Source organism: Cnephaeus nilssonii (assembly GCF_951640355.1).
Source record: "Cnephaeus nilssonii genome assembly, chromosome: 13".
NCBI lineage: Eukaryota > Metazoa > Chordata > Mammalia > Chiroptera > Vespertilionidae > Cnephaeus > Cnephaeus nilssonii.
The window spans coordinates 9,886,626-9,901,611 of record NC_137084.1 but is presented as its reverse complement, the minus strand read 5'-3'; the positions used below and the strand labels follow the sequence as shown (position 1 = coordinate 9,901,611).

General features: G+C 44.1%; 1 protein-coding gene across 1 annotated transcript in view; it reads left to right on the top strand.

Annotated features, from left to right (window-relative positions):
* SLC1A2 (solute carrier family 1 member 2) overlaps window positions 1-14,724 on the top strand; it is a gene marked incomplete at its 5' end in the record, with an annotated part of 45,785 nt that extends 31,061 nt beyond the window's left edge. The window contains 2 exons of the mRNA XM_079786985.1: window positions 10,124-10,355; window positions 14,619-14,724. Coding sequence (XP_079643111.1) covers window positions 10,124-10,355; window positions 14,619-14,690 — 304 coding nt within the window. The 3' untranslated portion in view covers window positions 14,691-14,724. The remainder of the gene's footprint in view (window positions 1-10,123; window positions 10,356-14,618) is intronic.
* Window positions 14,725-14,986: the final 262 nt, after the last annotated feature.

The following is a 14,986-nucleotide window of genomic DNA, read 5'->3' as shown; positions in this document are numbered from 1 at the left end:
GCAAAAAAAAGATAGAATCTTTGAGAGCCTCACAGTCTAGTGGAGGAATCAGATAAAAATTATAATACAAGGTTAGAAGCTTAGTAATAAGGAACCAAATACTGCGGCACGCAAAGGATCTCAACCCATTATGTTGAGTGAATGAAGCACAAAGGAGTATATACTGTATGACTCCATTTAGATGAAGCTCTATGAAAGGCATTATAATTCTTTGCAATAGAAAGAGATCAGTGGTTGCCTGAGCCCAGGGGTAGGGGCTAGAGGATTAACTAGGAAGCGGCCTAAGGAAATCTTTAGGAGTAACAGAGTGTTCCCTATGCATAGGTGTGTATAGGTGTCTACATTTGTCAAACGATGCATTGAAAATTTACATGTAGTGTGTGTAAATAACTCTTCAATAGAGTAGATTAAAAGGATAATGGATAAAGGCGCCATCCCAATCTAGGATGGGAAGGCAGAGTGGAGAAATCAGGAAACAATGAGCATGGCTACTGAATTTGCGTGCTCACTAGGTGCCAGCTACTCTACTGAGCGCCTTACATCTTCCTCTGACAACTGAAAGTTTGGTGGTATCACTCCCAAATTATAGATGAGGAAGCTGAGGTTTAGGGTGGTAATGTGACTTGGAAATGAACAGAGATTTGACCCTAGGGCTGCTTGGTTTTGGAGGCAACCACATTCATAATTTTGACCATATTTAAGTTTATAATGGCGGTGATAGTTGAGCTGAATCACAGCTGGTAGGTAGAAGTTGCCCAGGTATACATAGATGGAAGGGGAAACAGGACATTCCAATCAGGGCAGCCCGTACAAAGGCACTGAGGCATTGTGGGGACCAATGAGTGGTTTAGTATTGTTGGAGCACAAAGTGTGAGGCAGGAAGTGTCAAAAGTCAAGCAAGATGGACAGCCTTAAAGGCCACGAAGGGAAGCTTGAACTTGACTGCACACATGGTCCAGCACCTTTCTCAGTGAAGGACATTTTCCTAGTGTAGGGCATGCCCTGCACATTCACAAAGGTGGGCCAGTCTAGCCAGATGGTCCCCAATAAGGAGATTGTAATTGATCCTTGCTAAGGGCGCATTAGGGTTCTGCTGTTCTGTGGGCTGTACACAAATGCCTCCTGTCCAGTCTTAGAGCTGCACCACGGGCTGGTTGGTGCCATTGACTTCAATGTCAGAGGCACAGAGTGGCAAGGACTGGCACAGAGGTCCACAGCCACAGTACACATTTTAAAAACTGCTCCACATGCCAGTGGCAGTTCTTCTGACATGGACTGGCATCGATTTTAAGAGCCAGAAGCCACATTTTATGGACTTGAGTTTCCCCGGTGCTATATTTTAAAGAGAGAACCATGCACGAGGCTGAAGGACATCGGGGAAGACTAGAAGATAGCCTGGTCTCTCCATAAAACTTGCCTGCCATTGAGGTTTAGGTTAAAATGAGAAGTGGCTTCCTGGACATATTCTCCTTAACTCAGGAGATTTGTAAGGAAAGTTATGAATCTTCTTGACTCATTCTTTTGTCAGCAGAGAAATTCTCTGGAAATGCCTTTCGAGGGAAGGTGAAGAGCATGTGAAATTAACTTTTATCTGTCTCTGCCCATCTCTCTCAGGTGGTGGTGGTGGTGGTGGTAGGGAGGGGCCTCATGCTAGCTTGATTGTTCTTCAGTTCCTGTCCCAGCCCCTTTCTCATGACATTTGCAGACAAGGCAGCCTTGGGCAGCTGAGGCCCGGTGGTGGGGTATGGTTGGAAGGACTGAGGGAGAATAGGATTGAAAGGAGACAAAGGAGTGGGGTAGGATTTGGGGAAGAAGACAAAGGGAAAATAACAACATTAGCAATGGTTTGGGGAAAACCCAGTAGGAGTTCAATAGACGCAACCACAGAATTGCTGCATAACAACCAGGGCCCTTTGTACACAAGAAGAAAGACAGAGCGAGCTATTAAAATCCCATCTAGTTCTCCTGTGACTTTGTTTACTGAGTCCTCCACCTCTTTGCCCCTTGAGCCTCTCAAACCTGGGTTGTCATCAAGTGCCCCTTGCCTACTAAGACGACATTGCCTAGTCCTTTCTTGGGCTTATTTCTGAGGCCCCAAATTCACCTGTTAGAGATTCATCTTTTAAAACTTATTATTATAGAACCTGCCTCCCCCCATTATAATGCAAAAGCTTTTGACTGGGGGAAAAATGCACTAATGTTATCCAGGAATGAAGAAAAGGAGCTTGTATTTGTGGGTACCACAGCGTTCTTCACATCTGTTGACAATTAATTTCTAAAGAGCCCAAGAGTGTGTTTCACAGAGGAAACCAGGAATCAGAAGGGTCAGGTTCTCGCCTGGGGCACAGGAAAGCTTGTGTGGCCAGTTCAAGGCCTTTCACCCCAGCCCACACAGCACCCTAGTTAGTACCAAGCGGGTCTAACAGTGGGAAGCTGAGGTGGAGAGGTCCAGAGTTGGAAAGGTTGGAGAAGACAGACCTATTAGGGTCACCGCTGCTTCTACATGCTAACCAGAGGATTTTTTGTTTGACCTGTTTTTTTCCTCCTCTCAGGATTAAAACAAACAAAACAAAACAAAAAGCCTAAGTAGGGACAAATGGGGTACAATCAAAGTCTCAGCCACTTTTAGAATTCAAGTTCTTTGGTGCCAGGAGGTCAGCCATTGTGGGCCTGGTCTTGGCAGTCAAGCCTGTTGGATAGGACTCAGATCATGAACCATCCAAGACTCTGCCTACTTTTGACCCAAATGCTAGCAAATGGAAAAGGAGGGCTGGGTCCTCCCAGATCACCCCACAGGTGCTCGCATGCTCACACTTGCATAGAGCGTGGGGCATCCTCACTCCAGGGCTGAAATGCGCTAGCAGAAGGGAGTTGGCTGAACGACAACCAAAATGATGACACATTAGGATTAACTATATTGCTGACACCAAATTCGGTCCCAGGCTGGGCTGGAAAGGAACGAGCGAATGAAGAGCTGTCCTCAAGTTCTGGGAGCTGCTCTCTGGTGATCAGGGCAAGAGAGGCAAAGAGGCAGGTGCCCGGAGTCCGAGCTTTACACTTACTCTCTGTAGGACTTTGGGCAGGTTGCTTACTCTCTGGACCTCATCATGTGAATAGGGAACAATAACTTACCACTTTGAAAGCAGAGTCTAGACTCTGTGCCCTTGAGTGTCCTTCTGGTTGTAAGACTCAGACTATGATTCTACAGGTGATAGATGTTTGTATACAAAAAAAAAAAGAAAGAAAGAAAAGAAAGAAAGAAGGCATGAATGTTCCTTTTAAGAAGAGAAGAAAAAGGAAGGGTAGAGGATCCTGGGAAAATGTGCATAGGGGTGTGTGCGTAGATAGGTCAGACCTGCTTTGAATTAGTAATGGTGCTGCATTCTTTGCCGGCAGCCAGAGAAGTTCCGGAAACACGCTCTTAGTCATGGGCTCCATGGCTGTTGGGTGCCCGTTAGTGTGTGAGTGGCGAAGGGGGATGAGTTGAGAAAGGGGGAGGCTGCTCATTTCCGGGGTAGAGTGGGATGTTTGTTCCTCTAGGCAAGAATTATAAGCTTTCATAACTCTAGCCATTTTTCAATTTAAAACCAAACAAAGCCTGCAGTGACATTTAGTGTGCCACGCTGTTTGCCAACTGCTGGAGACCAGCCACCCCATCACTGTCCGCCAAGCCCTGGGCGCTTTCCAAAGGGCAGGCTAGCTGCTCTGTAAATGTCATGGTGAAAACCAAGATTCTGGGCCCCGAAAAATGCCTGAGTCCTAGGAACACCGGATGGGCAGGGCTGGTAAAACTAGAACCTTCCCCAGAGTCCAGGAAGCTCTTTGTGTCGGGAATCCTTAGCAGATATTTTTTCAGCGACCTGGCTGACACCCCTCTCACGGTGAGGAGACAGGATGGAGTGAAAACTGGGAGTTTGTACCAGGGAGAAGTGATAAATACCTGGGTCTGGCCACAGGTGGGAAAAGAAAAGCCAAAGTAAAGTAAAAAGCTGAGTGGATTGATGGCTCATTTATCACATGAAACTGCTGGTGAGGCCATTTCTGGGGACACCTTTACTAGTTTGCATATAGTTGAGATGGCACTTATAAGGAAGGCCTTAAAGAGCCTCCACCCTGCAGTGGATACTGTGAAGCTCCCCTGTTAGCATCTCTCCCTGGAAGAGATAGAGCAGTGGTCGGCAAACTGCGGCTCTCGAGCCATATGCGGCTCCTGAGCCGTGGTTTGCCGCTCTGTTGACTAATGAGTTTTCCGACCACTGAGATAGAGCAATGATTCCCAAACTTGAGCATGCACCATTATCTCCTGGAGATTCAGAAGGGCGGGGGTGGGGACCAAGAATGGGGGCATTGGTAACAAGTTCCCAGGTGATGCTGATGATACTGTCCAGGGACCTCACTTCTAGAAGCAATGGTCCAGAGACAGGGAAGGGGAGCAGGAGTTCTCCATTGTGGGTAGTTGAGCATCTCTATACTTTTCTGAGCACCAGTTGACAGAGTTGACAGTTCATGCATCCATACAATGAAAACCGGTGGAAAGGATGCAGGATACAGCTAGCCAATTTTTAGTGAGTGCTCCTTAAGTGTTAGACATTGTTCTAAGCACTTTATATGGACTCCTTTAAAAGTCGAAGCAAGTTTTGAGACAGCTAATAGTATTGTGCCTATTTTACAGGTGAGGAAACTGAGGCTCAAAAAGAAGTAACCTATCCCAGTTTAGTGGATATTGAATGACTAAACTGGAATTCAAACCCAGATGATCAGGCTGTTGTTCTTTGGGGGTTCCAGACCTGCCAATTGGGTTCTCATTTCTTATTCTGATACATGCACACAATCTCTCTGTCTCTCTCTGTCTCTCTCTCTCTCTCTCTCTCTCTCTCTCTCTCTCTCTCTCTCTCTCTCATACACACACACACACACACACACACACATGTCTGGTGGAAAAGAAAAGGTATTCTTACATTCACCATATCTCTGAACATCCCAAGGGTTTAGGCTGAAGTCTTTTGCTCATTTTTTTCCTACATCTTACCTCATCTCCAGTCTGTGTCAACCTCAGCATGGAATGTGACCCTTTTCTACTTAGTCCTTCCCTCCACTGACAAAGTATCCCTGATTCAATGCAGTATAATTGCAGATCAGGGCAGTAGGGTGATTGTTCTGCACAGCAAAATCATTCTTTAATGTTTCACCAGAGAAATACATGCTCATGGAAAAACAAGGGGAGGGGGAAATCTCCAAAGAGTTATAAAATGAAAAAGGAAAAAATCTCCTTCGCCTACAATCCGATCATGAAGGAGAGCAGAACAGGCCACCCCAAAATGTTCCAATTGGCATGTGGATTGTTTTTAGTTGAAGGCAATCAAGTCCCAGCAGATTCAGGAAAAACTTTTTACCTCCCCCTGAACTGCTAAAAGAATTTAGAAAGGGGGCCTGTACCAGGAAGAGAGCTCTTACCAGAGATGACTTTTTATAGAAGAGACTAATCTGTGTGGCAGGGCAAACATCTGTTTACCAAACATCTGTTCTTCTCGTCTTCCTGTGAATCCTCTTCCTTCCCTTTGAAACTCCAGCCCTAGCCCTTACCCTTAGCTCAGGATGGTATATGAGCCTCGTTGCTTGACTGCTGGGAGTCTCATATTTTTATGGGGCTCCCATATGTACAAAATTAAACTTGTTTTCTTCCTGTTCATCTGTCTTATGTTCATTTAATCACTAGACCAGCCGAAGAACCTAGAAGGGAAGGAGGGACAGTTTTTCCACCCCTACAATCTGAAGCCTTGTTTCTCTGAAGAAATCACTCTTTATAATTTTAGGTAGCACAGAAAAGTAAAAGTTTAATATTAGGCATCCCTTTTCTTGAAAAAGAAAATCCTTCAGCATTCCCCACCCCTGGGAATCTCTCCCTACATTCCCCTGGGAATCTCTTCCTACTCATGTGTAGTCCCAGCCTCAGTCTCTCCTCATCGTGCTGGGCCTCCTTGCCCTCTGTCTCCACATCTTTCCCCAGCTCTCAGGGCACTGCTCTTATTTTCATAGGTGAGGTCATTTGGCTCTCTGTGTCTCCCTCTTTTTTGTAGATCTTTCCCAGAGTCCTAACTCTTCACCACAAAAACATCCAACTGATGTTTACTAAACAAACAAACAAACAAACAGTTATTTTTCTAGATTTAATCTGCCCTCTTAAACTAACAATCCACCCCCCCACACCTCCTTCACACACCTGCCTGTCCCCTTCCCCCGTACCTGCCCATGTCTTAAAGAGATAAAACATGGTACCAGCCCTCAAAGAACTTATAGTTTAGTAATGGGGACAGATGTGGTCAAAAAAATCCCAACAGAATGTACTAGGTGTAAAAAAAGAAATGTGTAAGACTTGGTGGAGGAATAAAAGAGGAAAAGATACTCCCCTTATTAGTTGGAATAATGATGATGATGATGATGATGATGATGATGATGATGATGATAATAAACAATGATGACGATGAGCAGCCAGGGTTGAGCACTGCGTTTATGTCAGGCGCCATGCCAGGTCTTTTAGATGCAGAGTTTGGCAGAGGGCCTCTCAGATGACAAGCGCTCAGTACATGTCAGCAGTTATTTTCTTCTCAATGTGCTTGGAGGTGGGTATTACTTTCTCTGTTTTTCAGAGGACAAAGCTGAGCGGGAAAGGCTAAGTAACTTGCCCTGCCGGAGCCAGGATGGTAATCCAGGCTCGAATCCAAATTCACACTCAGCCAATGCTTCTGTGGCCTCTCCTTCCCTTCCCAAACTCAAGTGGCTTAAGCCCTCGGATTCCCAGAATTGTGCCAGCCTTCTCAGCTCTGGGGCCTCAGGTGACCCCTCTGTCACACTGGGCACCCTGCCTTCTGAGAGGCAGACACGATGGCTTGTTTGTATGAATGTTAAGTTGAATCATATGAAACATTACAGGACTTAGAGAAATGGCAATTTCATACGGTTCAACCCAATAGAAGGAAGCAGATGAATGTTGGGTGGCTTTGCTTCCCTGGCTCTGTTCTTCTGTGAGAAGCAGGACTTTCAGACAATTCCATGTCTTCTTGCCAGAGGATTTAGATCAAGAGATAGACAGGAGAGACAGACACCTTGGCTTTTCTTCCAGGGAGCCAGACCCAGTGCCTCAGCGTGAAGCAGCTTATTCAAGTCCCTCTCTTGGCTTTGGTTCCTGGTGGCTCCAAAAGCTATGTCACCTGTCATGAATCCAATCCAATAAAACATTCTGCTCTCATCTCTCCTCCTTCTCACAGTCCTGACATAACATCCAGACCCAAGGATAGCGTCAAATGCTCTAAAATTCTCTTTACCAAGTAGCCTAAAAGCTCCTGAGGTCAGCAGGGTTTCCTACATGCTCAGAGAGGGTTTCAAGAGAAAATGAAAGTATTGGCCTGTGAAGGAATTTTCCACGTGTGAACCATAAACTCCCATATCCTGCTTTTGGCCAGAGTCGGACTTCCCCAGAGTTGGCCAGATATTCCCCTGGTGGCCTCAAAGACAAAGCAAAAATTCTTTTATCTTCTGTTTCCCTCCATCTACCATTCCTTCTCTTCACCTTCTCAGTCATCTTCCTGAATAAGTTGATTATAATGTCTCCCCTTCCTCATTTCTTGTTCAATGTACCACCTATGGGGAGTTGACTTCTCTCTCTGCCTCTGTATTAAAGGTGCCCTTGCCTGTCAATACTTGCCTCTGGGTTGCTACAACCAAGAGACACTTCTTTTTCTTATGTTACCTGAGCTCTAGGTAGTAGTGGGCATTGTCCATCACACCCTTATTTTTTAAACAATCTTCCCCTAAACTCTTCTACTTTCCTTTCACCTTTGCTGACTCTTGTTCCTTCACACATTCCTTAAGTGTTGTCTGCTCTTCTCACTCTACATTCTCTCCAAGGATTAAACTAAACATGCCCTTGGCATCCACCCATGGCCGCTCTAGGTGTTGACTTCTAATTCACTACTTGCAGCTCACATGTCCCTTTTGCTCTTTAGTCCACACTCCAAACCATTTGTGGGACATCTCCCCTCTGCTGGGTCAAGGCCCTCACCTCACTCAGTATGACACCAGAGTCTTTCCCACCACAATCAGTTAGGACCCATAAATATGGTAGCAATGTCCACTGGCTGCCCAAACTAGAACCCTGAGGGAATCCTTGACTCTTTTCTCTTTTATTCTCTATAACCAATCAATTCTCAAGTCCTGTAAGTCTGTCTCCCAAATCTCTCTCAGATTCATCTTTCTTCAGATCCACCACCTCTTCACTAAGTGGACTTTGCTCTGTCTTGTCCTTCATCAGTCCATTCTTCAGAATGGAACATGGGTGATCTTTCTCTTCAATGGATTCTCATTACCCTTGGGATAAAGTCATAACTCCCAAACTGGGCTGATAAAGCCTTACATGATTTGGGCAGTTCTTACTTTCTGCCTCTCACTGCATTCATTAGCCATCCCGAATGCTCCTGAGTGCTTCTACCACCTAGATTTAACATGTATTATTTTCCTCTTCTCTGTAGCTCACTGTCCCAGCTATTATCTCCCCATGAAAACATGAATAGAGATGGAGTCTTGAGGTCATTCACAAAATCAGGCACTTGTAGAGATTGCTAAGAAGCCCCAATATAAGGGTATGAAGAAAAAAAAAAATACCTGATAGTATTTAAGAAAAAGCATGGACTCTGGAGGCAGCCTGATGTGAATTCGAATACCAGCTTTTTCCCTGACGTGGACTAAGATGTCTCACCACAATCTTTACTGAAAATCCTCCTTCCTTCCTTCCTTCCTTCCTTCCTTCCTTCCTTCCTTCCTTCCTTCCTTCCTTCCTTCCTTCCTTCCTCCCTCCCTCCCTCCCTCCCTCCCTCCCTCCCTCCCTCCCTCCTTTCTCTCTCTCTCTCTCTCTCTCTCTCTCTCTCTCTCTCTCTCTCTCTCTCATTTTCCAGCATTATTCTCTCTAGGATTTTGAGTGTCTCATCAACATTTGAACTTCTGGATGAGAGAACACAGCTTACTCTTAAGAACTTAATTAGTTTTCCGGTTGCTGATCTTCTAAAAGAGAGAGTTATCAACCATCCTATTTTTTTTTTTTAATCAGAACTTGAAAAGCAAGATTTGAGGAAGGTTTTTTCTTAACAGTTTCTTGTTCAAGAGGCACTTGGGAAGATTTAATTATTTTAGGTTAATAAAGAGAACAAGACAAAGTAATTTGGTTTTTCCAGGATGCATAATCACTACACATATTGGTCAGGAAGAAAATCGTGGCTGAGTTTCTTACCCAACAGCTGGGTCTGTGTATATGTGTGTGTTACCCTGGGGTGCAGGGGAAAGGCAGTGTTAGTTCCAATCCTTACAAAAACATGAATTTTCTATCATTGAAATTCATAGGTTGTTATTCTTTTCTGTAGAATTCATAAATAAAATATGTAGAAGTAATCTTTGAAGTAGAGTCTTTTACAAACAATTTAAATCAAGAATACTGGATGCAGCCCTAGCCAGTTTGGCTCAGTGGATAGAGTGTCAGCCTGCAGACCAAAGAGTCCCAGGTTTGATTCCAGGCAAGAGCACATACCTCAGTTGCAGGCTCCTCCCCAGCCCGGGCCCTGGTCAGGGTGAGTGCAGGAGATAACCTATCGATGTGTTTCTCTCACATTGATGTTTCTCTCTGTCTTTCCCTTTCTCTTCCACTCTCTCAAAAATCAGTGGGAAAATATATTCGGGTGAGGATTAAAAAACAAAAGAATACTGGATGTAGCTAGAAGTGTCTGGAGCCTGGACACTAATTCTGAGATCTAGACACATTATTTTCCTCTAATTATTCCTTCCCTCCTTCTCCTCCTCCTTTTTCTTTGCTATTGTTTATTGGGTGCTTACCTTTCATCAGACAATTTTCTAAACAATTTATGTACATTTTCTCATTTAATTTTCACACAAGATTATGAGAGAAGTATGACTTCTATCTCTAACTGACAAACAGGGAAATTAAGGTTAAGCAACTTGCCCGAGACCAGGCAGAGGGAAAGGTAAAGCCTGAACTCAACCCTCTGGTTCTAGACCTTGACCTCTCAACTACCATGGCATTCTGCTTCCTCACTAAACATTTTCTGTTCTTTGTCTCCAGGGACAGGATGAGAACATCCGTCAATGTTGTGGGTGACTCTTTCGGGGCTGGGATTGTCTATCACCTCTCCAAGTCTGAGCTGGATACCATTGACTCCCAGCACCGAGCGCATGAAGACATTGAAATGACCAAGACTCAGTCCATTTATGACGACATGAAGAACCATAGGGAAAGCAACTCTAATCAATGTGTCTATGCCGCACACAACTCTGTCATAGTAGATGAGTGCAAGGTACCTTTCCCATTCATGGATATCGAGACCTGTATATGATAGTGCATGCTCGATTTCTTAAAATGAACACCAAAGCCCTGCATGTATTATTGTTCACATTTATTTTTCTAAAGGATCATGTAACCCAAGCTTCTGTGAGTCCCAGATCATCTAACTCTGTCTAACATGGCTGGGAATCAACAGGTCTAACAGTGAAAGAGCCAATCAGTTGCTTCTCTCGTCCATATGATGTACAAACTCTCATTCTGATTCCCCCAATCCACCCACTCCACAAATTTGATTGTTTTTCTTGAATATTTTGCCCAAGAATTTGTGGTTTCTAGGGTTTTGCTGGCTTTCAACTTTTCTGTTCCTCAAGTGAAGCACCAAGAGAAATACCCAGATTCATTTAATTTATATAGCACAAGTTTTCCTCCTGGCTATGAATCATGTATTGGTCAAAAACGTGCCCACATAACTGTGCAGCTGCTTTCGGTTAATTATTTTGGTGGGAATGTGAGTTGTGACCTGGCAGTCACTTTGCTCCGATTATGGGGACATTTTCAAGTAAAGGATAACTATCCTTCAGGATGATCATCCACAGATGTCTTCTAAAAACCACTACATTTCACACACTGCCTGGCAGCACCCTCTTTCCTGAAGCAAGGATGTTCTGGACTCTCCTAAGCCGTTGGGCGCTAAGTCTTCAAGCTCGATAAGCTCTTTCTAGCCTTCATTGTAACTAACTTGACATTGTCAAAGGCAGTGTCATGACCAGAGCGAAGCAAACTTGGAGAAACCCTGGCAGGTGAGCAGAGTCAACTCTGGGGGTTGGGTTGCTAAAATGGTCCCAGGTAGCATTTGAGGAAAATTTGAACCCGACAAATATCTCTGATACCTTTTTAATTCCTGTTGACGAGATCTCATTTAATAGTTGATTTCTTTATGTGTTACTTCTGGGTCATTCTAAATATATACGATGGCTTCTGCCAGACCACTTAGGATGACACAGAAGTAACCCTCTCTACTGGAGTGTAACATAGGTCCAGAAGTCTAATGGACCAGCCACAGCTTTTGCTCTTCCCTTCTATATGAGGTCCATGAGTAGGTGAACCAGGGCTCTGATACAAATTAGGGACCCCACCCATCAGGAGGCAATTGCATAAATTAATTGACTGTGAAAATGACTTAAATTATTAGTAATTCAGATGTATCTAAAGAATATACTCCATTTTCCTAGAAAATTAGTATTTCATACATCTAAATAAATGCTGGATTATTTCCCATTAAAATGTTGGTTTGGGTCAACAAGGATCAACATTCCCAAGGAATGGCTTTATGCTCTATTATATTCAATAAGTATTTATTGTGTGCCTTGTGAGGTTTAGTTGAGCAACCCCATCTCATTCCTATGACCAGATATATTTTTATCACATTCATCAAGTGTTTATTGAGTGGCCATTATCTGCAAAGCCTTGAATTAGGCAAGGGAGAACAGGAAAATGAATGTACGATTTTGAAGTGGTGGTTAAGTTTTGATCCCAAATTACTTACATACAAGGAAACATAGTAGTACTGAACAAAATGAAATCACATATTTTCTAATTTTGCAATTATGTATAAGAAGACTCCTAGTTGTTAACTGTCTATGCTGTGACCTTTATTGGAACATAATAAGAGGCTTAGCAATATTGTATAGGACGTGTATTGAAGAAGGTATGTAGGCATGGGGATATCTTTAGATTTCAGAATTCCTGGATTTTTTTTTCCATTAAAGAATATCAAGTACATCAGGAGAAATTTGCTTTTTTTTTTTAAAGCAAAACAATTCAAGTTCTAAAAGGAGATGTTGGTCAATTGTCCCTATCAGTCGGACGTAAGCCCATGAGGAGAGGAACTGTGTTCCCATTTGTCAGTACTGTGTCCTAGCACCTAAAGCAGCGCCAAGCATGCAGTAGGCGCTCTAGAAATATTTGTTGAATGTAGCCTTTTAGCATCTTGACCCTATGCTTTAATTCAGGTAACCTTTTTTTGCTGGAAAATTCCATAGAGATAGTGGCTCAGTCTCCATAACCTACTACCCAACCAACCACCTGCAAACTTGCTGTTGGATTAGCATTTAGATTAGGGGTGGGGAACGTCCAGCATGTGGGCTGTACAAGGCCTGAGAAATCATTTGGTTTGTCCCTGCCAAGGCATTAGGGGTGAGTTAATTAAATGACCAAATGTAGCAGGGTAATTTTTTAAAATCATATATGAGCATTTATTCCAATACTGCCGGCAGTATGGAAGAGCAGCAGTTCATCCACAAAAATCTGGCAGGATAATTTTTAAGTTGATAATTTTGTATGGCCTGTGAATGATGTTATAAATATCCAAATGGATCTTGGCAGAAAAAAAAGGTTCCCACCCCTGATTTAGATGGTCAAGTAGTGAAACTGAGCATGTCATGGAAAGGAATCAGTGGCCATATTGCTTTAATGGCTATTTCGGCAGTTTGGATTTTTTTCGTGATGAGATTGGGTTCAGCTCAGTGAAGGTTAGTTGGTCCTCAGGCGTTGCTAGGTGAGGCAAATTGACTCTCCTCACTCTAGACCAACTAACTGAGTTGACACTGACGTGGGGAGGCAGCCAGAGCTATGGAGATGAATTAGCACACTTTCCCAGAATACCTGAATCACATTGATTCATGCCTTTGAATTTCCTTCTGGTCCATCCTCCGTCTTACTTTTTTTAAAAACTGAGATGGGAGACATCAGTGCTTACTGGCAGTTCCCTCCCTGTGTTTGCCTTCCTGTTACTCAGGTGGTTGGAGCAGGAGGGGTGCAATGGATCGGGGAGTGGAGTCCCAGATTGCTTTAATCCAGCCAGACAAGGAAATGCCCAAAAAGCTGCTTTTTCCCAGCTACTTTTCAAACACAGGCCCCAGCATCAAAACAACAACAACAAAAGGACAACCCCCGCCCCCCATCTCCCCTCTCCTCCATCCATTGTGCTGTCTGGTTTTCCAAAGGCACCACACTGTGATTGAGAGTTTTGCTCAGCTACGGATCTGGTTCCTCACTGAAAGCCAAATAGGCACATCCAAGGTCAGAGAGAACAGGCAGCTTTCTCCAGGCAGACCGCGTGCCCCTTCCTGGCAGTCTGTCCTGACAGTTCACTGAAGGGGAAGCCACTTTGCTGCAGCTCTGGTCAAACTTTAACCACATCAAGCATCGTTACCTCACCTTGGTCTCTCTGTTTCCAATCGCTAGCCTTGTGAAGTAGTTTGAAAGTGACGCAATAGCTTTTGTATGTTAATCATAGTAACTGCACGGGAGGCGGTCGTGGCTGCTTGCATGTGGGGGCCTGATGGGGACTGGAGGAATGACTCCTTTTTATTTTCACTCGCTTGGTTCGTGAGGGGCACTGGGTTTTCTGTTCCCAGCATGTTGTGTGTGTCCATGACGCATGCGTTTCACTTCCACTTGGGGAGGAAGGTCAGATTTCTTTCAAACATTGCTGCGTTTGTCATGTCTCCATGTTCTAATGCTTCCATAAATCCAGTCTCTCCATTATGTGGAATATCAGTCGTGGGTTTAAGTTTGCACATGACGTTGAGGACAGACAGATGGAAGGTAAGCTAGGAAAAATGTAGACGTGGAGGGGAAAACCTCCCATTGTGTGGAAGGGTTCAGTTCGCTCAGAGCCAGGGGAGCAGAGTATAGACAGTCTGCTGATTGCATTTGATTAGTAAATGGCCTCAGGCTCATTTAATGCCCCCTTTTTATTTTTCATTTGTAAAGCTCGCATAGCTTATTTGCTATCCAGACCAGCGTGCCTTCTGGTGTTAAAATTGGACATGTGTCAAATTCACCTGGCCTTCTTGCAACTGAACCTTTCACGTGCATGAGTAGAACTAGCTGCCTAGTTCTGGATTTTTTCTCTGTGGTTGTATGGAGTAGCACACGGGCACTATTGTTTAAGGACTGCGTTCCTGTGTGATGGGTCTCTAAGTAGTTAGACACCCCCACAACCCTAAAAGCATAGCAGAAGTTATCCCCCAAATTGCCTAGTGTCTCCAGTCCCTCAATAGGCCCCCAAGGCAAATAAGTATTTTTTTAATGTTCACAAATCAGTGTTGAGACCCAAGACCAGCTCAAAATCTGGTTGGAAGGGACAATATTTAAAACCGATATCAAAGTCATGTGGTCTAAGCCGGATTTGGTGCTCCTCCACGTAACCCACGGGGTGGTTCTCTGGTCCATGGCCTGTAAGCTGGATGTTGATGATGATTATTTTCAGGTAACTCTGGCAGCCAATGGGAAGTCAGCAGACGGCAGTGTTGAGGAAGAACCTTGGAAACGTGAAAAATAAGGATGTGACTCTCAGCAAATTCTTGAAACTCCCCAGTGTATGTCATGGTAAAAAGAGGATATAAACAAGCTTTCTTTAAAAAGGAAAAAAAAAAACACCTATATTTCTATGTTTACTTAATCTGTTTAGCCGAGGCTTAGAGGACCTGTTGTGAGTCAGTGATAGGCATGGTGCTGTGTCTTTGCCAAATAATGCTTCGTAACCGTCTAATGTTCTCGCGTGTGTTACTGTCGGAATGGATGCTGCTGGAGGAACCACTTGAATTGAAGACACATTCTTGCCAGCTTCCCTTTTCT